Raw genomic sequence first — 24,705 nt, 5'->3', positions numbered from 1 at the left:
TATTGCCACCCCTAATTCTATATCTAATAGCCAAGTTAATTTCTTTTAGCTTATCGTGTCATAGAAAGTATGTTCGAATGTCGATAATAACGCAAACGTTCATCTGACAGATGAGCATTTAAATGATAAATTGCTAACATTCGGTCTTTTCATTCGCACGGTTGAAGTTAACGTTTGAATGTAAACACGTTCGAACGTTTGTGATGTGACATTTAAATTTTGCATTCACACGTTATTGGGCAATTGTTCGAATGTGCAATGAAGATAGCCCAAAAGGAAGCATCACAAAATAATATTAATGCACGTTGGAGATCAGGCAAACCAAAGGTTCACACAATTGTTACTGATCCTAGTTTAGGCACAATTAAAATCAAGACAAGAACTTTAGTGGACTTGAACCCCTAAATAAGAAAATATGCATGGCTTGTACTTCAAGAAAAATGAGTATTTATGACAAATTATGTGATGAAATAACTATTTACAATGAGAATGTACTCAATTTAACAAGAAATAATTATTTTGATTAGAAATAACTGATAGCAAATAAATATTTTTTAGTAGCAAAGGTCGCGAGGAACATGCTGCATGTTGGTGTATATAGAATTATGCATTGTTTTATTTAGGTAGTTTCAGTGTATCCGTTTTTGCCTTTTTGGCCAAGCCAAGAGAAGGTAAAAAAAAAAAAAAAAAAAAAAAAAAAAAAAAAAAAAAAAAAAAAAAAAAAGGGAAAAAGAACTTGAGGGCAACGTGTTATGTTGTCACTACTTTTGATCTGATACATAGTCCAAGTCAAATTTTCAGATACATAATTTTAGTACAATAAAAGATAAAAACATTAGTCAATTAAGTATAAATTTATTGCCACAGTAGTACTGGAGGGAAAAGTAGAAACAAAAGATATAACAGCTTGTAGCTAGTTAATAGCTGTATCTGTGATTAGGTGAGTATGTATGACTACTCTTATTAAAGCACTACATAAATATTTTGATCATCATTTCTTTGTCACAGAAACGATTAAATTGGTAACCCCAAGTAGGAACTGATCTTGAGAAATGTGTTCCGAAAGAATTTCCTTGTACCTACTGAAAACCTTCTCAATGATGCCATCTCCAAAGTGACTAACTAGCAAAGGTTCTGCAACAGCTCTTATGGAATTTGCAGCAATTTCGGATACATCAGAGTGGTTGCATTCTTTGTAGTAAGTGCTCCTGCTGATTTCAGAGAACTCCAGTCTATCAATGGAGAAAGATCCTTCTTCCAAAATCTCGGATTTCACTTCGGATAGAGATGGAGTGTAGTGAGGGATGTTGAAAGAATCCATTTTCTCTTCTTTTATGAGTCCCTATATATGTATAAATGATTCATACACCAACAAATATTAAGAATGGGCTAGGATAATTTATAATAAAGGGTGCTGGGTTACCTTGGAGACCATGTCATTTAGTGCCATGGCCAATAGGTCCCACATGGAATTAGAACCTTCTTTGTTAATTGGATCTTCACTTTTTCTCCCGATAAACGTTAAAACCATTCTTCCTCCTGTTACCATTTCTTCTGCACGACACTTCAAAAATGTAGAGAAATCTCTTTGAAATTGCGAATAGTAAGCCTTCGGCACATTTGGTGGGCTTGTGCTTGCCATGTAAATGTTCCTTTTGTTATTCTCTATCTGTTCAGGAACCTAAAGAACAGTAACATTAGTTACACACACATAAATACTTATTTATTTCATAATATACGCAACCAAAATACTGAGACAACAGGCTGTCTTTGATTGAAGCATGAACAAAAGAACCAGAAGGACAAGATCAGGCAAATGGGTAGCTAGCAGACCAACCATAAGTACTACTAGCTCAATGGAAGTTGCTATACATTACAATATTAGGATTCAAAGCAATCCATTGCATGCAGAATTGCAGCAACCGGCCGCAATTTGCAATGGTTTTAACATACATCTATAAATGTTGCAGAGTACCCAGAATACAGACCAAACAGATAGTAGTAAAAACCCATTAAATAAGCAGTAGCAAAGAAAAAAAAAGCAAGGATTACTACATAGTTGGGTCTCCAAATTTAAGCAACAGGTCCAACAAACGTTTGCTATTCCCATGCATGCTTCCCACATTATAGGGGAAGTACTACATGTTACAATATCATATGATCATGACCTCATATCATATTATTATTGAACCTTGATTACTGATAATTGCTGTACTTTTTGTTTGCAGCGTTAAAAATTAAATCTAATTCTTTCTATCAGTTTACGCTTTTGGGATAGATGGTGATTTCATATAGTATCATAGTAGAGTTCTTGAGTTTGAAACTTAAATCTAGACTCTACTCCATTTAATTAAATATTCCATTAGTTAAAACTTTTAAAACAAGTGATAATTGTACACGTAGAAAGAGTTACCTGAGATAACCAATGAAGACTATAAGAAGAATGAAGGAAATGAAGACTCTTCTTCATAAAAAGCCTGCCATAAAAAGAACCGGGAACTCCTGAGAAAAAATATGGACCAGCGTCTTTAGCTTCGAGTTGACTGCTCAAATTTTTCTGGAAGCTTGGTAGGGACTTGAAAATAGTATTGAAGTCATTCCCTGGAAGATCATTTAAAAGCACTTGAATTTCAGGAGATTGATGGCCTGATTCTTGGCGAAGCTTCTCCACTATCTTAATAAGTTCAGCAACCACGAACAAAGAATTGTGTCCAGAAGAACAACCCAAATCGGCGATGACTAGGCTACTTGGCGAGGTGCTGCTGTAGAGATTGGTCATAGCCTCCTCTATAATGGGCATGGTCATAGATATCACTTTTTTCTGTTCAGTGTCCAAACAAATTAAGAATCTAAATGAGTTCCTCATATGCTTAGTTTGCATAATGATCATAGGTTGTGAACGTAATTTTCATCAATTATTTGGATGCTAAAATGCCGAAAATATAGCAAATGTTGCAATTTATTGATATATATATATATATATATATATATATATATATATATATATATATGAGAAGGCCGTACGTAGTCCATTATAAATTCACGTAAACATATTAACTACGAAACATTTTCTGATCATTTGTTTGCATAATAAGTATTCATGACCTGTAAGTGGGAGTTGTTTGAGTAACTGGTTTCTCCCGTTCCAGCATTCATGTGGAGCACTTGACCAACTTCCATCTCTCTCGATCTCGATCTTTTGCCGCAGCTACCCGTGCGTACGTACGACGTTGCTACGTGAGCGAGCTTGTGCTGATTTCTTGATGCTGCGCCTCAGATCTGTACTTATGCTAGCTATTAATTAAGAAGCCAGCTAGCTACTCATGTCCTAAAATGATTAACTCAAAAAACTATATGAAAGAAAGGCCAGGGAGGTTAACCAGAATTATTCGGGATCGAGGCCATCAGAATCGTTCTCCAAGCACCACATAATTTTCCCGACCCGTTAGAATCGTTCCAGGCTTCCAGCTGGTTGATCTGTGCATATTTTCAGTGTAAGTCTTACACGTTCATTTAAAAAAATGTAGATAAATCTAAAACTCAGGAAAAAATCATTTTTTTAACAGTAAATTATACTTCTTTTTAAAAATAAAACGCCAGATTTGCATATTCAAACTGTATTTAATATTACTATTTTTTTAATAATACTAGATACAGATGGGTGTATTTGACAAGTGAGAGTATCTTAAATACTTTCATTACTATTTTTTACTTTATTATTACTTTTCACCAATTTTTTTACTATTCATTACTTTTCATCTACTTTTTCTATTATTTAATATTTTATTATTACTTTTTTACTACTATTCACAAATATTCTCAACACTTCTCAGGTAATATTATTCACAAACATTCTATTTCTCAGGTATATTTGTGCAAGCACTGCATAAAAAAGTAGGGTACATCTTAAAAAATAATTTTTTCATGTAGATCTCAAATTTATCTATTTTTTTTCAATGAGATTGTACATGAACTTTCATATATTAGAATTGCAAATAATTTTTTTTACACTATTAATTACAAGTGCCTAGCTATAATGAAGTTAAAAATAAGAATAAAAATAAATAATACTTCCAGCCATAAGAAAAAAAAGTTTCGCGTACCCTTTAATTTAAAAAAAAAAAAAAAAACACCCACGAAGTATTATAATCAGTTAATTTATATCTATTAGTACCATTCTTACTATATGATCTGACATGTTGGGGACACGTTTCATAACGCTAACAATGTCTTTTGGTAACCTGTAATAAGAAAGTAAGAGGGGCTGGATATTGTGTCTAGGGACACTTCGGATGCTTAAATCAGTGTATATTCAATAGAGTATCTGAAGTATATGGAGTTTCAAAACTATCTTAACCATGTTATTTGACATCTATTTATATGAGTTTCGGAGGGGTGAGAGAGGTTTGCCTCACAGTTTGACTTTCCCTGGTTCTAGCCTAGATGTGGATTAATTATTAGGGCCCCAAATCAGCCATTACGCCGGGAGAATTAACATGGCCCGGGCAGATATCGTTGGCGTGTATCGCGCCGAACATTATCCTGCCTGTTATATCATTAATAGTGGTCGAAATTGAATTTCGTATTGGCGCATTATGGCCAGCGGTTCCTTTTTCGTGGGCCTTAGGCCTTGGGCTCTATATCTCGCAGATATTTTGTAAGACCCAGCTCACTGCCATCCATGCACGTGGTTCACGCCTTCGTCGCTTATGTTCACGTTCTTATTTCCATTTTGATGCATGTACGTTTATCCTTTTCCTCTAGGTTTTATCTCTTTACTATTTTTATCTTATATATATATATATATATGTTAAATATCCTCAACCCTAGGAGATGTGCCGCTCTTTCCCCTCTTCATAGAAGGCCATCGTTTCTCTGCAAAACACCAAACCGAAGGGCTCAATCCGCAACCAGTAAACCACCACCTGCAAAGCAGTTTCATGTGCCGCAACTCCACCAAACACAGTCCCGCGGGTACCTCAGCCACTATGAGTCCATCACTCCAGCCGTGCGCCACTGCTCTCCGAGTATCCCGTCCGGTTCTCTGCTATTGGTAAAAACCAGCACCCCTGTTTCCCGCACAAAAAATAGAGCACCTACTGATCTCCACCATGTGCCATCAACCTGCCAACCCATGCCGCAAGCTGTCGTTCCGTCAGCCCCATTCCACCGCACGCCACCTCAGTCTCTCGGTAAGCCACTATCACCACTATCACCCCCTCGCCGTGTCTCCCCTTTCGGCTTTGCTCTCCCTTCGTTTCCTTTCTCACAGTATCTCCCTCTCCCTCATTTTCAGCTCTCTCTCTCTCTCTCTCTCTCTCTCTCTCTGTGTGACGCCATCGGAAAGTCAGCACCACCTCTGTCCAACGTCAGTCGCGCTCCCACGATGCCCTGCCTCGATTTTTTTTTTCGTGGGTATGTCCTTGCCGTCACTCGCATTTTGTCTCTTCTAGTTATAGTTTTGTTGTTAATAACAGTTACTTAAAAAGGAAATTGTGGTTGTCTCGGGTAACTGGTAGGTGTGAAGGGTGTTTTTACCCTTTTGCGCTTTTTGTTTAAAACATCAGCTAAGTTGGTATTTTTTTAACGGAAACTTTGTGGCGCCCCCAATCCCCCTTATATAAATACACAGGGATTGAGGCACCAGGATGGTGACAACACGGTCACACATCCCAACGAAGTGCCAGTGTGTGTACATGCAACAATGTACAAATAAAATAACGCAGCGGATAGTCAACTAAGTACCAGAATTTATTTACAATCAAACATCAGTAAAAATTTAAATAGCAATTATACAGTCATCCATAAAAATATATTACAATAGTTTTCAAATAAACAAACGAGTGATCCCAGATCACTCCTCAGGCGGAGCCGTCTCCTCAGGCTCGCCCTCCTCCTCCTCATCTGCATCAAAATCTGCATTACCACAAAATGGTATCGCAGGTAAGTATGACCCCAAATAACAACATAATATAAAATGCATTAAATGCAACTAACATGCATGCGCATGAAAAATATGCATTTTTCCACAAGACATCATTTTCCCCGAAAATAATAATTTTCCAACACACGCCAAAATCCCATTTTGGCCCAAAATATCCGTAAAACATTTTCCCAGAAAATGATTTACCCAAAATCCAACTCGCACTATTTTCCCAGAAAATAGTGCATTAATTCCAAATGCACCATGCATTATTTCCATATGCACCATGGCCTCCTCTATGGACAATCCGCACGTCCTGGCTTCGTAGCGGTGCTCAGTTCCGCTCCCAGCGCGTACATGGCCAAGCACCCACACTACGCAACGAGCGATGCCCAGCGCGTACGTGGCCAGACATCCTCTAGTCCCCGCCAGCAGAAGGACCATGGAGTCGGCACGAGACCATCTCGTCCGATCCCATTGTCGCCCGACGACAATCCAGGGGACGTTACTCAGTATATTCCGCTCCCGAGTAACCAGAGGAGCTCCACCGAGTTAATGCCCCATCTCGGCTTGGGGTCGTGATACACACGCACCCAAAATCCATTTTCACATGAAAACCCAATTTTCATAAACACATGAACATGAATGCAATACATGAAAACCCAGTTTTCTTTTACAAACATGATCATGCATGAAATATTGAAATGCACATGAACCAACACAATATCCAAACCAACAATTACCAATCAAATCAAATCCAACCAAACAACTCCAATCACAAATCCATCCGACCCCCGAACTCCTCGGACTCAGTCCGGCATGCCAAAAAATACAGTGAATGGGTTAGTGCAAAAATACATTTAAATTACGAAAGTTCTTTGGAGAAATACTTACAATGCTATAAAGTAATTTTCGAAGGATCACGAAGCTGCAAGAAGTGGAAAAACAGCTACAGAACAGTGTAAAATACACTATGGCCGTGGGTCACAGATACCCACTTTTCAACGGAGACAAACGAAGACCCAAAAATGATAGGGTAGGGCCTAGGGAGGTCGGTGAAGCTAGTGGTGGTGAAGGTTGGCCGTGGGTGGCGGCGAAATGGGTGGTAGAAGACCAAAAACACCCAATCAGAAATGTGGATGGTGGAGCTTCACCGGTGGCGGATCGGAGCTGGGGTTGGGTCCAATGGGTTGCCAAGAGGTCGAGGATGATGTGGTAAGAAGATGGTGACCAATGGTGGTGCGACGGCGGCGCAATGGCGGAAAGAGTGACGCGGCTTCAATGGGCTCGTGGTGGCTAACGGAGGTGTGGCATCGCCGGTGGCTGGGGGAGATGGGGAGCCGGGCGGTGTCGACCACCGCCGGCGCACAGCGGCGGGCTGGGGGAGAGGAAGAACGGACGGAGAGAGAGTGAGGGAGCTGGACGTCGCGCGGGAGAAAGCCAGGAAAGAAAGAAAAGAAAGGAGGAAAAGAAAAAGGAAAGAAAAAGAAAAGAGGAAAGAGAAAATGCAGAGAAAGAAATGAGGTCTAATCCTCATAACTTGGGTCACAAAAATGATCCAACGGAAACGATTTCAAAACCTCAAGTTAAATGAAATAATTTAAACGTAATGGTAAAGTCAAATTGAAATAATTAAATCTCACAGTAATTAAATAAATATTAAAAGTAATTTAACTGCATAACAATAAATAAATATTAAGAAAGCACATAAAAATAATTTTCACCAAATTAAAATCATAGAAATAAATCATTAAAAATCCAACCAATTTTAAAATACGAGAATAAAATTTAAATAAATAAAAATAATCCTTTAGTAAAAATACACTAAAAATGTGGGGTGTTACATCTTCCCCCCTTAAATAAAATTTCGTCCTCGAAATTGGCAAGGTCAACATTAAGACTAAGACATGAATAAGATTCAACTAAGAGCAGACTAAGAACATACCACCAAAATAGTCCGGCAAGGCCACTCTATAAGCAACCAGCCAAACCTTCCCTACGATCTGAAAATGGCCAACATATCTTGGATTAAGCTTTCATTTCTTACCAAAGCGCTTAACGCCTTTCATAGGAGAGACTTTAAGATAAACCCAATCACCTACTTCAAAGGATAAGTCTCTTCTTCTTGTATCTGCGTAACTTTTCTGGCGACTTTGCGCTTCAGCCATCTTCTTCTTGATAACTGAACTTGATCCTTCATTTCTTGAATTATCTCAGGCCTAAGCAATTTGTTCTCACCAACTTCATCCCAACATAAAGGCGATTTGCACTTCCGTCCATATAAAGCTTCATACGGGGCCATCTGAATGGAGGAATGAAAACTGTTATTATAAGAGAACTCAATAAGCGGTAAGTGATTCTCCCAACTTCCTTGGAATTCCATGACACAAGACCGCAACATATCCTCCAGAGTCTGAATAGTACGCTCTGATTGGTCGTCCGTTTAGGGGTGATACGCCGAACTAAACTTCAATTTAGTGCCTAATGCTGCCTGCAAACTCTTCCAGAAATGGGACGTGAATCGCGAGTCCCGATCTGACACGATACTCTTGGGTATTCCATGCAAACGCACTATCTCCTTAACATATAACCGAGTCAACTTACCCAACAAGTCAGTATTATTAATGGGCAAGAAATGAGCACTCTTGATCAACCAATCAACAATCGCCCAAATTGAGTTCTTCCCACTAGGAGTCCTCGGCAACCCTACCACAAAATCCATAGAAATATCATCCCACTTCCACTCTGGAATAGGGAGAGGTTGAAGTCTACCTTGATGCTCAACCTTAACTAGACGGCACGTGGTACATTTCTCAATGAACATGGCAATATCCAATATACTCGTTTTAGTCCCCCAATGACACATCACGACCAGTATTCCTAGAGTGACTGCTATCCAAAAATCTAATTTCCTCGAGAACCTTAATACAACATCCAATAAATTTCAATGATCAATAGATCCATACAATAATATGTGCCAACCTCAATCAACTCCTATGCTCCAACTTCTAAACCTTCATTGAATTCTACTATTGGAAACCTAATAGCCACTTCCAATGTTAACCATCAATAACAAATTGCACAACCAAATGATTAATCTCTAATTACAAGTATCTTCTCAAAATTCAAGTCACCACTAATTCTTCAAATCAGCACAATTTGAACTCCTGACTACAACAAAAATACCACGCTTCTGCTGCGCACTCTGATATTCGCCACATGTATAAAACTTACGTCCTCATGAAACTAACACCATCGAGTACAAGGTGGCTCCATTCTTACTAACCAAAACTCTTATCATAATTTGGTAGAAAAACACTCTCTCCCAAAACCACGAGTTATAACTCAAATTCTTCAATTAACTTCTGCTGCCTTGATCAAAATCAAATTCTATAAAATACACCCATGATCATTGACAGAAAATCAATATCAAACAACCTCAACATCTCAAATTGAAAATAAGCAACGTCAACCCAAAATACATTCATCTCCTCTAAGATAAGAAACATACTTTAAAAGACTCAATTCCAACCTAGCGAATCAAAAGAGTGCCTAGAGACTTCTACTTAACAACCTAAACCCGAAAGCTCACCATCTACATTCTAAACAACATCTAATCTAACGGTGACTAAACTCACAACGAACCACCATTGACTTTACCAAAACATTAACAAAACTTCCTTGGTAACTCGCCCACTTTCTACTTCAATAAGCTAGTATTAACACAACTAGTTCCTTCAATAGCACATCACTATTAAACCTCAGGGCAAACCATACTGATCAAATCTTCAATCTACCAAAAGCCATTGCAAAGCACCCAAGGATCCTAATGCTTTATTACCCCACATACTTGATCATATTATCCACTGTTGATGCCTAAGCTTCAACTTCGAAGATCTTTTCATACACCACACATGACATCCCATCAATCTCTCTTCAAGTTAAATAACAATGTCCTTCATTCAACCAACTAGATGCTCAAACTCCAAAGAAAGTATAGCCTCAAAAATTTAAATTCCTAGGTGACCTCAAGTCACAATTAATTCCTGAAGATAATCACAATAACTATTCCCAACCATGATTCATTGAGTAACCCACTTCAATTGCACACTTCGATCGACTCACCAAAAACTCCAAGCCAAGGTCTCTTAAATTACTACTATTGTGTCGACTCCTCTTCCACACCTACCAAAACCACTTCTTTCAAATCAAAATGAGACTAGGACCTGAACTCTCCAAAATATGCATAAACACTCACCACTACCATGCATCGATCACATGCACCCTTAGCCAAAACCCAAAATGCTCCAAATGTGCAAGTGATCATCATTACCATTTCCATCACTAAACCTATATCCTCAAAATCAATAAGAATCATTTCTTAAATCATCACCATCTATTATCCTTAAAATTGATATGGATTAAATCATTAACCTGTCACTGTAACCTCAAGCTAAAAACAATTATTAACCGAACTAGATCAACATCTTCTATCTCCAAAGAAATTCTCCCCTAAAAAAATTCTCATATCAGTAACTTAACTCAGATCAATCCTATTTTAATTCAGCCATTCAACTCTGCAATTCTAAAACCTTAACCCAGATATAAATCATTTCCTGAAATCCTCAAGATCGATGAACTCAAATCTAAAACATTCGCCTTATAAAACTTGTAAATTCTAAAATCACAAATGTTATCAAATTGCTTATCGAGGTCGGCAAGATCAAAAACTTCTAATCTAAGTAATCTCTTAATTGCTTGTTGAACCTACCAGCTTAAATCCCATTAACTTATTTTCTAAAAACTATGGGGCCACAAACCTTAGATGAACTTCTCATGAATCTAACATTGACATTCGTTGAACTTACAACCTCCTACCCATAGACTCACTACATAAATTCTACAGAATCTAAAACCTCAATTATTCTAAGCAATTAAAAAAAACTATTCCCCTCCTTAGCAGCAACTTGAGTACTTAATCCAAAGAGTTCACCCAGACCCTGATGTTCAAGCCTTGATATTAAAACAACCAATCACCAAGAGTTCAGGCCTACTATACCAATATTTAAGCCTAACAATGGCCTTCTCAGTCGTACCATCTTCCTGTCATAACATAACCCTTAACCTGCCTTTCAATTTCGAATAAAACAAAATAAAATAAAATTCCATAAATAAAATAACATATGACAAAATGCATAAAACCAATGAAGTAGTTCACAATAAAATAAATAAAACAAGAAAATAATCCGCCATAAAATAAAACAATTACATTAAAATGACATACAATAAAATAGATAAACAACAAAATTATTATACAATAAAATAAATAAACAACAAAATTATTATACAATAAAATAAATAAAGCCAATAAAACCATACCCAACCAAAGGTAAACACTAATTAAAGCAATAAAATAAAATAAATCAAATAACATCAATTAACATAAAATAAAATAGTAAAAACTCATAATATAAAATAAATAACTTAACTTACACCACTTAAACAAAAATTTTATTATTTTAAAATAATAATAAAAATAATTTTCTGGTACTATCTTAAGGGACATGTGGTTTTACCCAGAGCCGAACTGCTCTGATACCACCTGTGGCGCCCCCAATCCCCCTTATATAAATACACAGGGATTGAGGCACCAGGATGGTGACAACACGGTCACACATCCCAACGAAGTGCCAGTGTGTGTACATGCAACAGTGTACAAGTAAAATAACGCAGCGGATAGTCAACTAAGTACCAGAATTTATTTACAATCAAACATCAGTAAAAATTTAAATAGCAATTATACAGTCATCCATAAAAATATATTACAATAGTTTTCAAATAAACAAACGAGTGATCCCAGATCACTCCTCAGGCGGAGCCGTCTCCTCAGGCTCGCCCTCCTCCTCCTCATCTGCATCAAAATCTGCGTTACCATAAAATGGTATCGCAAGTAAGTATGACCCCAAATAACAACGTAATATAAAATGCATTAAATGCAACTAACATGCATGCACATGAAAAATATGCATTTTTCCACAAGACATCATTTTTCCCGAAAATGATAATTTTCCAACACACGCTAAAATCCCATTTTGGCCTAAAATATCCGTAAAACATTTTCCCAGAAAATGATTTACCCAAAATCCAACTCGCAATATTTTGCCAGAAAATAGTGCATTAATTCCAAATGCACCATGCATTATTTCCATATGCACCATGGCCTCCCCTATGGACCATCCTCACGTCCTGGCTTAGTAGCGGTGCTCAGTTCCGCGCCCAGCGCGTACATGGCCAAGCACCCACACTACGCAACGAGCGATGCCCAGCGCGTACGTGGCCAGACATCCTCTAGTCCCCGCCAGCAGAAGGACCACGGAGTCGGCACGAGACCATCTCGTCCGATCCCATTGTCACCCGGCGACAATCCAGGGGACGTTACTCAGTATATTCCGCTCCCGAGTAACCAGAGGAGCTCCACCGAGTTAATGCCCCATCTCGGCTTGGGGTCGTGATACACACGCACCCAAAATCCATTCTCACATGAAAACTCAGTTTTCATAAACACATGAATATGAATGCAATACACGAAAATCCAGTTTTCTTTTACAAACATGATCATGCATGAAATATTGAAATGCACATGAACCAACACAATATCCAAACCAACAATTACCAATCCAATCAAATCCAACCAAACAACTCCAATCACAAATCCATCCGACCCCCGAACTCCTCGGACTCAGTCCGGCATGCCAAAAAATACAGTGAATGGGTTAGTGCAAAAATACATTTAAATTACGAAAGTTCTTTGGAGAAATATTTACAATGCTATAAAGCAATTTCCGAAGGATCACGAAGCTGCAAGAAGTGGAAAAATAGCTACAGAACAGTGTAAAATACACTGTGGCCGTGGGTCATATATACCCACTTTTCAACGGAGACAAACGAAGACCCAAAAATGATAGGGTAGGGCCTAGGGAGGTCGGTGAAGCTAGTGGTGGTGAAGGTTGGCCGTGGGTGGCGGCGAAATGGGTGGTAGAAGACCAAAAACACCAAATCGGAAATGTGGATAGTGGAGCTTCACCGGTGGCGGATCGGAGCTGGGGTTGGGTCCAATGGGTTGCCAAGAGGTCGAGGATGATGTGGTAAGAAGATGGTGGCCAATGGCGGTGCGACGGCGGCGCAACGGCGGAAAGAGTGAGGCGGCTTCAATGGGCTCGTGGTGGCTAACGGCGGCGCGAATGGAGCTGGAAACGGAGGTGTGGCATCGCCGGTGGCTGGGGGAGCTGGGGAGCCGGGCGGTGTCGACCACCGCCGGCGCACGGCGGCGGGCTGGGGGAGAGGAAGAACGGACGGAGAGAGAGTGAGGGAGCTGGACGTCGCGCGGGAGAAAGCCAGGAAAGAAAGAAAAGAAAGGAGGAAAAGAAAAAGGAAAGAAAAAGAAAAGAGGAAAGAGAAAATATAGAGAAAGAAATGAGGTCTAATCCTCATAACTTGGGTCACAAAAATGATCCAACGGAAACGATTTCAAAACCTCAAGTTAAATAAAATAATTTAAACGTAATGGTAAAGTCAAATTGAAATAATTAAATCTCACAGTAATTAAATAAATATTAAAAGTAATTTAAATGCATAACAATAAATAAATATTAAGAAAGCACATAAAAATAATGTTTACCAAATTAAAATCATAGAAATAAACTCATTAAAAATCCAACCAATTTTAAAATACGAGAATAAAATTTAAATAAATAAAAATAATCCTTTAGTAAAAATACACTAAAAATGCGGGGTGTTACAAACTTGGGCTGCATGTGATTTTTATGTTTACACTTAGGCACATGTGGATTTATTTTGCTAAGTTGGTATTTTCAAAAGACTGATATTTTATCGGATTGGTTGTTAAATAAATATTGATAAATTTTTGGAATGATCGGTAAGTGCAAAATATTATTTTTGAATCCTTTTAAAAGAATATTTTTTTTTCATTATTTAGACAAAAGTAGGAGTTTCTACTTATAATGATTTCAATATAGTTATATTATTTAGTATTATAAATTATAGTAAGTTCTCTATCGTAAATAAGTTAGAATTAAATGTTTTAGTCAAAGTTATTAAATTGGATATTGATGAGTTTAGAAAGTGATGTTGGTATTTTAGGAATAATGAAAATTTTGGGTTTTGAGGAATTTAAAATAGGTTACTTTAAAAGTTTAGGCTTGAATATCGAAATACGAGATTGATTGAGAATTTATGGAAATCTATGTGATTATCTTATAGGTGTTAACTAATTTTGTTTGGCATTGTTGAGGAAATCTCTGAAAAAGCTAAGACGTCCAGGTAAGCGGAATTTCTATGCTAGATTTGCATAAAAAAAATGAACTGAGGTTAGTTTGTAAAAATGTACATATTGTTTTAAAAAGAAAAGTTGAAAAATAACCTCAGTTTATGTTTTGCATTCACTCATGAGATATATATAAAAGAGAAAAGAAATGCTTTTGACATGAAAAGTATAGACATGAGCAATATTTGACATGCTTTTGAAATATGCAAAAGAGCGAATATGATATCATTGAAATTTATATACATGTGATATGAAATGATTTGGATATGTTTTTGATCAAATGGAAATGATATGAATATGTTTCGCACGTATTTTGATATGATATGGATATGATAAACCTTTGGCATACTTATCTGTTCTGAATCTGATTCTGAATATGGTTATGATATGATGATACTGGTTCACGTGATATGGTTGGCACCAACATGATATGAGTGCACCCACTTTGGAAATAAAGTGGTCTTTTACGTGTTCTTTCCTATGTGCACACTCGGGGCTCCGAGATTGAAAAAGGAGAAGTTTCACAACATGATATTGCCTGGTTTGGCCACCGGGGATTGCACAATCCTACCACGGGGGTTAAATATGGTATATGACATGATATGATATGATATGATATAATAAGATGAAGATGTGCAGTTACGTTATGCCAAAGCAGTTTTTGAATATGAAATTGGTTTATGAGTATGAAAAGGTTTTAAAAGTCGCTCTGATCTTTTTCTGACAATACGTTTTGAGATGTGCATATGAAAATGAAATGATTTATTTCTGCATACCAAACTTTCTAAAATTGGCTCATGTTTACATACTAGTATATGTTCTTTGCTTACTGAGTTGTGGATAACTCACCACCTTATCTTCTTATATTTTCAGATGACATTGATTGCCCAGCTGGGGGTCAGGATTAGAAATTGGAGCTTGTCTAGATATGGATATAAAGTCAAATTCCACTATTAGTAGAAGAGTATAACTTGAGTAATGGAAGTATTTGAGTTGTTTGGACCCATTGAGATTTAAAGATGTATCGTTCTGTTTTCGTTGAGATTGTTGGAAATTTTGGACCCCTTTGGTTTATGTTATTTTTGTAATGATGACTTATAGAGTTTGTATTGTGGTTATTTGGATAATTTGAGATTGTGTGCTATTTATGAAATCCTTGGGGTTTTAGGTGCTTGCAGAGACAGGTTGGTAAGTGATAGGTAGTAATTCTCCGACCCTTCCGGGTACGGGGAGTTACACCTTTCTTGGTCGTGAGTTCGGCCCATGCCTTATGAGGATCCATTCCGCCCTCCATGACATATCACATTAAGCCATATCAATTTGTAAGTTTACTTTTGTAAATCTATTTGTAACTAAAGTATTTCTCATATATATATGAGACATAGATCAAGAAGTGAGACATGCATCTTCCATGTCTCCTAGTGCTTTTGATTTTGCTGCCCCTATTATTCACAACTATATATATATATACACATATAGATGCGCACACACCCACAAATGGGCGTCTTATTCTAAATTTGTTTTTTTCCATCTTAAAAGTGATATTTTATACAAATTAATTTGCATAGTTCTCAATTGCATCTTCTCCATATTTTTCTTCTACTTTTCTTTGTGCTCTATTTTCAGTCAGTTTTGTACGTAGTGCATGCATTTCTTCATCGAAGTGATGCTTGCAAACTTCAATATATACCAAGAGGGAATCACGATAGATACTAGATAGATAACATGGACCCTGTAATGCCCCTAGCCTCCTTTTGGGATTAGACGGTGAGACTGAAGCGATGGGACATGTAACTCAAGGCTACATACACTCATACATGACAGTTAGGATTCAATGCACCTATTATAATTCTAGTAGTATGCAATAAATCGCAGTTGAAATTCATGTAAATCTAAATAAGATTTAGAGCATTTTTGCAAAATATCATGGTACCATAAAAACTAAAGATCCCAAAAGATGTCATTGTTTAAATATCCCAAAATACATGAGGGTTTTACATTATAACCCGTAAAATTCCGAGTGTCCCTTCGCTTGAGATGCATAAAAAGACTCATTTTCTTGGAGGCGATTCAGGCTGTTGAGTTCCCAAACTTTGAGCAACCTTTTGGGATTCTACGGTATACTCCTATACTTGTCTTAGATAGCCCGTTACAAAATCATATGATCTCCTAAGGAGAGGGCGTCCTCATGCTTGGACGACCTTGGTGAGTCATGGTCCTTATTTAGAGTATCTTGGATATCCTTAAGGTATTTTGAATTAGTCGTTAAGCAAACAATAACGATATCATAGCGGGCCTCAAGAGTATACTCATTCTCGACTAAGTCATTCATTTCGAGAAATCTCAATAAGTAAAGAAACAAAACGTAATAGATAACATAGGCATATAAAGACAAACCATGAAATGAATGCATGGACATGTACTTGACACAAAACTTAGTTCATGCTATTTGACTTTTTCAAACTTGCATTGACTCTTCAATAAAACATTTTTTTCATTTTGCACATTGAACAATATACATATAACACATCTTTAATTCATTGTCTTGTTCACTTTTTGTAACATGTAGTTTGGAAACCTCTCGACTCCCCTATGCACCGTTGGTTCCTCGCTAGTTACAGCATCATCGAACGACCTACTTGATCGTGGCGACTACGTCATAGTCCTTACTATACGGCAATTCGCCATTTCGCCTTCACTGCATATAACGCATGTGGCACCCATTAGTTTTAGGTGCTACCCCGCTCCGGTATCCTTTCCACAAGGATCCATTCGAGGTCCACCGACGGTACTTTGTCGACCTAAGGGCTATCACTCCAATTTAGATACTTCAGAGTGGACAGAGGAGTTCCATCGAGAAATTCCCCAATCCTAGTATTTGAGGTCTTGATAAAACATGTACAGAGTCTTTTCTTTGAAAACAATACCCAACCCAAATGCATGTGACATGTACTTGTGACGCTTTTCTTTTCATGCATCTTGTGAACATGTAATGCCAAAATTCATTTAACGATGTTACACAATATTGAACATGTCATGTTACGGCTTGAAAAGATTAGAACATTAGAATATTTAGTTCACAAATATAGGCAATAACATTTGAGGCATATCGAAGTAGAAGAGCAATATCTTAAACCAAAAAAAATATGTATGGCCGAATCATTTGAGACTTACAAAAACATGTTATAGTAAACATCTTGAACCCATATTTCTAAGAACTCCCGAAAACATCATGAGCAAGTAAACATAACAAGAACATCATGCAAATCTGATTACAAGGCATCACATAGCAAGAGATTATAATCAATCAACTAGTTCACATGATAGTACATAAGAATGCAAAGTTCACACGATGTATACAAATATTGTCCAAAGTAGGTTGAGAGTCTACTTACAAATATTCGAAGCAATACAAATTTCACGATCAAGCAAGCTGAAAATATAATTAGAACTATTAGACGTCGTAATCAACACAAACCCTAGTCTGAATAGGTGTAGGTGTGTGTTGTGTCTAGGGTTTACTCCCCCATGGTCTGTGAAACCTAATCCACAGCTCGAAGGGCTCTCTATGTATTCGTTCTTTACATCCAAGGCCGGAACTCTATAGAGACTGGAACGCTAGTTTGAACTCATAGTGGTGGCCGTGATCTCTTTCCCTTTCAAATGTCTCATGCTTACGTGTATATGTTAATTGTGGTTCGGTCTTCCTCTTGAGGAAAAACCTTTCATTGTGGTTCGGTCTTCCTCTTGAGGAAAAACCTTAGTCCTTCACGGTTTTAGAAACAACCAAATGAAGCCCTCTAATCCCCTTCAAGCCTCGGGATAGAGTGTGTGTTACTTCACCCAAACCGAACCCTTTATTTTCTATGAGAATTCCCATGAATGTGTGTGTTTCAATAAAAAAGGAACGTGTAGAGATGTAGTGGGTGTTACCTTGTGGGTCTTCTCCCAAAGAGGGTTCCTTACTCCTCTTTTCTTTGTATGGTTGGCTGGGTGGAGATGGTAGAGTGTAGATGGAATTTGGCTAGAGAGAAATGGTGAGAAAGTGGAAAAGTGAGCTTCTATCCAAGATGGTCGAGTGAGTGTGAGAGAGAGAGAGAGAGAGAATCCGAAAATGAAATGGGCAAAGTGTCCCCTAGGTGTGTGTTTCCTTTTGGATGCCGACCCTTGAGCTACCTCTTATATAGACCGTTGAGTTCCCACCTTCCCATGACATAGGGAATCTCAAAAGTTGGATGCATGTATGCCATGTGTCACTAGCCTGTTAGCCTCCATCGAAACCCTTCCCCTTCTTTTTGGGCTTGTTCTTCTTCAGGAAGTCCAAATGAATTTTGTAGCTTGAGTGACAAGTGGCATGCCTTTTAGTTTAAGAAATCCGATTTCCCTAAGTGCCCTTAGGCGCGTGACACAAAGTGATCTAGGTTCATTGAACGTTTTCGGGCGTGTTGGTCATTTGGCAAACCCTAATCCTAGACTCTTGCTTCTTAGGAGCATTCATGCTTGCCAAGTGGCAAGTGCGTGTAGGGATGTGTGTGTTTGTTCCTCTTTGCCATCCATCTCAACTTCCCATAAGATCTTTCCTCTTCTCTGGATACTTGAGGTGGTGTGTGGGTCATTTCCTATTCCTCATGATCATTCTTCTAGAATTCCTAAGTGAGTGACATGTGGAATGTGTGAGGGAGAGTGGTGTAGTGGCCGAAACCTAGGGACTAGGGTTTTTGTTTTTATCCCATGCACCTCTTCCACTTCTAATCATAGCCTTCTTCTAGATAGTCCCCTTTTTGAATGCATGTGCGACACTTGGCAATAAGGTGGTTAAAACCTCTTAGGTAGGCGTAAACCCCTCTTGGCCGAAACCCTAATCTCTTGGTGGAATGTGCCTTAGTCCCTTGAGCTCCCCCATGCACCACTTTCCCGTGCAAATCTTCTTGGAACTCATATGGCTTTGACAATTGTCATGCAAAAACGTGGGTGGTTGGTGAGTGGGCACGTTGGCCGAGTGACCCTTTGTCTTCCCTAGGCATATCATGATTGCTTTCCTTCTAGAACCCTTTTTCATGTGTGACAAGTGTAAAAAATAGGTGGCCTTTATCATGGAAGGCGTGCTAGGGCTTTCGGCTTACCGAAACCTTAAAGTCTCTCACCCTTATTTCTCTTAATCAAGTCTAGGCTCATTGTACTTTATGTGTGACATGTGGCCAAACCTTTAGTGTGTTAGGCGTGTGCCCCTTGTTCCCCTAGGGTTTTAGGCCTTAGCCCAATGGGCTGGCCAAGTTCCTAAAGGCTTGCTGGGCCTATCTTATGGGCTTAGATGCCTAATGTGTTAAAACTAAATGGGGTCCAAGGTTTCTAAGTATTTTATACCTCTTGCATGACCCAAAAATTAAACATTAATTGGCGAAAAAAAACTAGTGAAGAGTTTGCTAAATCCGAGTTGTCAGATTTCATTTATTATGATGGACAAAATTGTCACAAAAAATAAGCAAACCGTCACAAAAACTTTTGGTGATGGTTTGAAACTCACCTTGACCAAAAAGGCATCATAGAAAGTATTTTGTGACGGTTTACTACACAATCCTAACTTTTTTTTTTTTTTGATGGCTGAAAGTTTGCTATGAGTTGCAAAGTTCGAACATGCAGAGATTTTGTGACGGTTTACTGTACAATCATAACTAAAAGTTTTTTTTTTTTTTTTTTGTGTGACGGTTGAAAGTTTGCCATGAGTTGCAACGTTTGAACGTGCAGAGATTTTGTAATAGTCAAATTTCATCTCAGAATGTATGTTTGAACGTCGATAATAACATTCAAACGCTCACCTGATCGATGAGCATTCAAATGATAAATATCTAACATTCGATATTTTTCATTTGCACGTTCGAACGTTTGTTATGTGACGTTTAAATTTTGCATTCGCACGTTATTGGACAATTGTTCGAATGTGCAATGAAGATAGCCAAAAAAGAAGCATCACAAAATGATATTAATGTATGTTGGAGATTAGGGAAACCAAAGGTTCACACAATTGCTAGTAGGGCTATACAAGAAATTGAGAAACCGACCTAGACCGGTCGTTGAGCTTGAAACCGGCCGAAACTAGTGGAGAAATGGTTGGCGTGGCACAAAATAGAGGCAACTGATATCGGCCGATTCGGCATCGGTTCGAACTTGGTTCAAACTGTTGAGTCGGCCGATTAAAGAAATTATAATTTTTTTTTATATATTTTGTACTCAAAACGACGCCGTTCTACTTAAATTTAAGTGGAACGGCGTCGTTTTAAGCCTGTAGTTGTGTTTTAAACACAATTGAAATGTCATTTTGAAATTAGGTCGTCTTATTCTCTGATCTCAGTTTTCATCCTCTCTCTCTCTCCTCTGCAACACTCTCTCTCTACTCTCTTAGATGAAGCTCGCCGATGAATCGACTGTGAACCGCCAGAGAATCATCAGTGTTTCTCCTCCCATCGATCGGTTTCAATTGGTTTTCTCCCCCAAAAATGAAGCATCGGTCGGTGTTGGTTTTGCCCAAAAACTACAACAAATGGGTCATTTTTCACCCCTAAATGTAGGGGTGGGTAGTGGGGCCCCGCACCCCGCTGCCCCGCCTCGTCCGCCTCGCCCTCACCCATGCGGGGCTGGTGTTCCAGCCCTCTCGAGTGGGGTGCGGGCCCGTAGCTCCTGGAGGCCTGCCGAGCTGGGGGACAGAGAGGGCTAAGCCCCACTATGCTTTTTCCCCGCCCTGCTTAAATATATATGTATTTAAAATTATATATATATAAAAAACCTATAAGTAAGTGAAAAGGCGCTGTTTCACTTTAGTTAAGTTCCCCCCCTCCCCCCTCCCCTCGCGTTGCATCCTTCTCAAACTCTCTTCTCTCTCAGACTCACTCTCTCTCTGTCTCTTGCGCTCTCTCAGTCTTTCAGTCTCTCTCGCTTGATCTCTTTCCGTAGTTCATTGTCTCCTACAACTGTGGAGGCATTGATATGCACACAGAGTTGGACGATGGGAAATGATATTTATGTTCCAGATGTTTTAGATTTTAAGGAGACCGACGAAGAGGGTGGTGATCAGTCTGGATCTGGACCATCCGGTAATTGTTGTTTTTATTTTATTATTTTGCTTTATTTATATTCATTTTGATTTCATCAGTATTAATTTTAGTATTGATTGTTGTAGCAACACATGAGACGACTCAGATGATGTCTACCTCCACTGCAATATGAATATGTACTCAAGTCTCAAAAGACTACCCATCCGGATTGCCCCAAGTGTCACAGTCAAAGACCCCAACAACTCGCCTCTATCTTTAGATTCTTAATTTCTTAGAATACTGAAATTTGAATCAGTTGTACATATTATGTATTTGATTTGTAATTTTGTAATGTAGATACAATGTCCCTTAGACACTTTTTTGTTTGTAATTTTGTAATTGTTTAGACTTTCTATTTTATTTTTATAATAATTTAGTTATTATTATTATTTGTTAGTTTATTAGATAGTAGACTTGTAATCTGTAGTAGTACTTCATTAGAGTCTAAATTAGTAAATTTGTATCATGTATATATTATTTTTATGAAAAAGTCTATTTGCACACGGGAGGAGTACCCGCCGCATACAATGGCCTCCACGAGGACATGAAATGCTGCGTTATTAACAAGCTAAAAAACTTTGTTCATATACCAAAATGTGTAGGAGTAACTGCGTTGTTCTAGAGTTTTTCATCGACCAAAATAGCAAGCACTTCTCGATCCTTACAAAAAATATTAAAAAGGTTCAAAAACTTTGTTCAGGGCCGCTATCCAGTTCAGGATGTTAGGGAAGAGAGTTTTCAACTCTTAATTCTGAAATATTTATTGTCATCATACTTTTAGTGTTGCAAGGAATTGTGGGAGCCTTGTAGGTTCTAGTTTTGCAAGAATGGAAGGAACCCATTTCGTTCTGAACGGCAAGTCCTTGTACCTGTATTTTTTTTTTTCTGATCCTTTTAGACTTTACCCAAATAGTGTTGTAAAAATGAAAGAACAAGGCAACCACTCCTACAACAGCTATCTAAAAAATCATTCTAAAAACAACAGCTTTTATCTGGGATGGGTTTGATTTGCTTCTGAGACCAATTTGGGTGCTAGCTGGGATGAAGAGAGCTGCTGACGCTATTTCACAATAGGGTCGATCTCCTCCTATTACCTGGTTAGACAATTCATCAAAGTTCTTTCTCACGTTACCTGTCTCTCTCAATCTCCCTGTGTTTGTTAGCAAAGAAAAGCTAGGGAAAAAGTTGAAATCATTTTATTTGGTTTCGCTCTCCAATTCTGGAAAATAAAGAACTTGTAGTTAGTTAGACGAGTGGATGTGTTAGACAATTTTTATCTGCGTTATCTATTTAGTTTTCTTTCTTTCTTTCTTTTTTATTTTTATTTTAATTAATTTATTTAACCACGTTAACCGATTCCGCAACAGGTACCCAACGCCGGGTACCTATAGCATAATTGTATTTTTGTTCATGTAACTTTTTATTTCCGGCAATTTTAAGTCGCCGCTTAATTTTCGTTGCGAAGTTGGGAAATCACTGAGGAAAAATGTATAATTCACTTTTGCGGCGACATTTATACCTTTTGCGGCGACATGTATAATTTTCGTCGCAATAAAATTATTAACTAATTTTCCGTCGATTAAAGAAAATCGTCGTAGTATTTACTATTTGCGGCGAAAATTGTCGCTGTAAAAAACACATGCTCCCATTTTAACTTATTAGCGGCGATTCAAAAGCGCCGGAAAAGCTCATTAAATTATATCCCCCGCGTTAGGTTTTCTCATTTCGTTCCCTCCAGCCATCTCTTCCCCTTCCCCCTTTCTCTCCGCAGTCCCTCTTCTCCCTCAACCCTCCGCCGCGCACAGCCCGTCGCCAACGGCCCCAGCAGGCCACTGCGACCTCACCTCGACGGCCACCCCCTCCTTCTCACCCCCATCACCAACCCACTTACTCTCTGGTTCCCACTTCCGCCAAAGCGTACGACGCCAAGCCCCTGATCACTCGCATCTCGGCTGTCCATGATGCCGAGCCCTCGACCAAGCAGTCTACGCTGCCCATCGCGGCATCGAATTTGAAATGGACGGTGGAGACCTGGAAGTCCAAGACTGCGCTGCAGCTCCCGGAGTACCCGGACCAGAAGGAGCTGGACTCGGTGCTCCAGACCATCGAGGCCTTCCCTCCCATCGTTTTCGCTGGCGAGGCGAGGCACCTGGAGGAGAAGCTGGGCGAGGCGGCCGTGGGCAATGCCTTTCTCTTGCAAGGAAGGGACTGCGCCGAGAGTTTCAAGGAGTTCAGTGCGAATAACATAAGGGACACCTTCAGGGTGCTTCTTCAGATGGGTGCGGTTCTTATGTTTGGTGGTCAAATGCCTATCATTAGGGTCTGTATTGCTTCTCTTGGGTTTTTTGTGTAATAGATGTTGAAATGATCTATATTTGTTTTTTCTCTCGGTGCTAACCACATGAACATATTTAGATTTGATGATTTCAATATTTGGATTTTTGAATTATGATTGAGAATCGTGGTGGGTTGATCTGTTTTAGGTTGGGAGAATGGCGGGTCAGTTTGCGAAACCCAGATCGGCTCCATTTGAGGAGAGGGATGGTGTGAAACTGCCGAGTTACAAAGGAGACAACATAAATGGAGATGCTTTTAACGAGAAATCAAGGATTCCGGACCCCCAGAGATTGATAAGGGCTTATTGCCAATCCGCGGCGACTCTGAACCTTCTTAGGGCCTTCGCCACTGGAGGATATGCTGCAATGCAGAGGATTAGCGAATGGAATCTTGATTTTGCTGAGCACAGTGAGCAGGGAGATAGGTATGCTTTCTTAAACCTATCTTGGTTTCATTTCTCCACACTAAACGTGAGCTTGTCAAGTTTTAGCTTTTGGTACTTGACAATATTCAACGAGCCTGGATCATTGCGTGAAAATTTGAAGCATAGCCTAGAACGTGTGTACCCAAAAAACAGGAGAAAAGATATCATTGTGCTTGTTCATAGTCTGGTGTTTTGTGAGTACCATGCCTATTAGATAGAAACAGGAGAAAAGATATCAATTCAGTACTGAATTGATCATTTTCTTAGTAATTTGGAGGTTACTTAATTTTATTGCCCTCTGGAAGGAAATAGATTGCTATTTTCAAGGGCCTAGAGTGTTTTTCAAAGCTGGAGAATTGAAGGAGATAGGTGCATGCTGGGGGGTTTTGGTTATTTGGGAGATGGAAATAGTGGAGAAAGGTGGGTAGAGATCATGAGAGAATGCACAGCATGCATGCTGGCAAACGATTAATTAATTAAGTTAGGTGTTATATATATATATTTATATATATATATATATATATATATATATATATATGGTAATCTTCTAAATTCATGACCGATTGAGAAACTAAGATATCAAATGGGG

The 24,705-nt window shown here is 38.6% G+C and overlaps 2 protein-coding genes across 2 annotated transcripts; one reads left to right on the top strand and one right to left on the bottom strand.

The window, feature by feature from the left end:
- Positions 1 to 727: 727 nt before the first annotated feature.
- On the bottom strand, positions 728 to 3,453 carry LOC121263521 (S-adenosyl-L-methionine:benzoic acid/salicylic acid carboxyl methyltransferase 2-like). The gene is made up of 4 exons (XM_041166454.1): positions 3,106 to 3,453; positions 2,414 to 2,821; positions 1,424 to 1,681; positions 728 to 1,342 (listed from the first exon to the last, which is right to left on the bottom strand). Exons 1-4 carry the CDS (start codon positions 3,178 to 3,180, stop codon positions 992 to 994), a joined length of 1,092 nt encoding a protein of 363 aa, XP_041022388.1. The 5' UTR covers positions 3,181 to 3,453; the 3' UTR covers positions 728 to 991.
- A 19,650-nt stretch (positions 3,454 to 23,103) lies between these two features.
- LOC121262134 lies at positions 23,104 to 24,330 on the top strand. Its single transcript, XM_041164548.1, has 3 exons — positions 23,104 to 23,512; positions 23,640 to 23,675; positions 23,839 to 24,330. Exons 1-3 carry the CDS (start codon positions 23,372 to 23,374, stop codon positions 24,328 to 24,330), a joined length of 669 nt encoding a protein of 222 aa, XP_041020482.1. The 5' UTR covers positions 23,104 to 23,371.
- The last annotated feature ends 375 nt before the right edge of the window (positions 24,331 to 24,705 follow it).

This window comes from Juglans microcarpa x Juglans regia, chromosome 4S, assembly GCF_004785595.1.
Source record: "Juglans microcarpa x Juglans regia isolate MS1-56 chromosome 4S, Jm3101_v1.0, whole genome shotgun sequence".
In the NCBI taxonomy this organism is placed as follows: Eukaryota; Viridiplantae; Streptophyta; class Magnoliopsida; order Fagales; family Juglandaceae; genus Juglans; species Juglans microcarpa x Juglans regia.
Note: the sequence above shows the minus strand (reverse complement) of the source record. Positions and strands in the feature narration are given on the sequence as shown.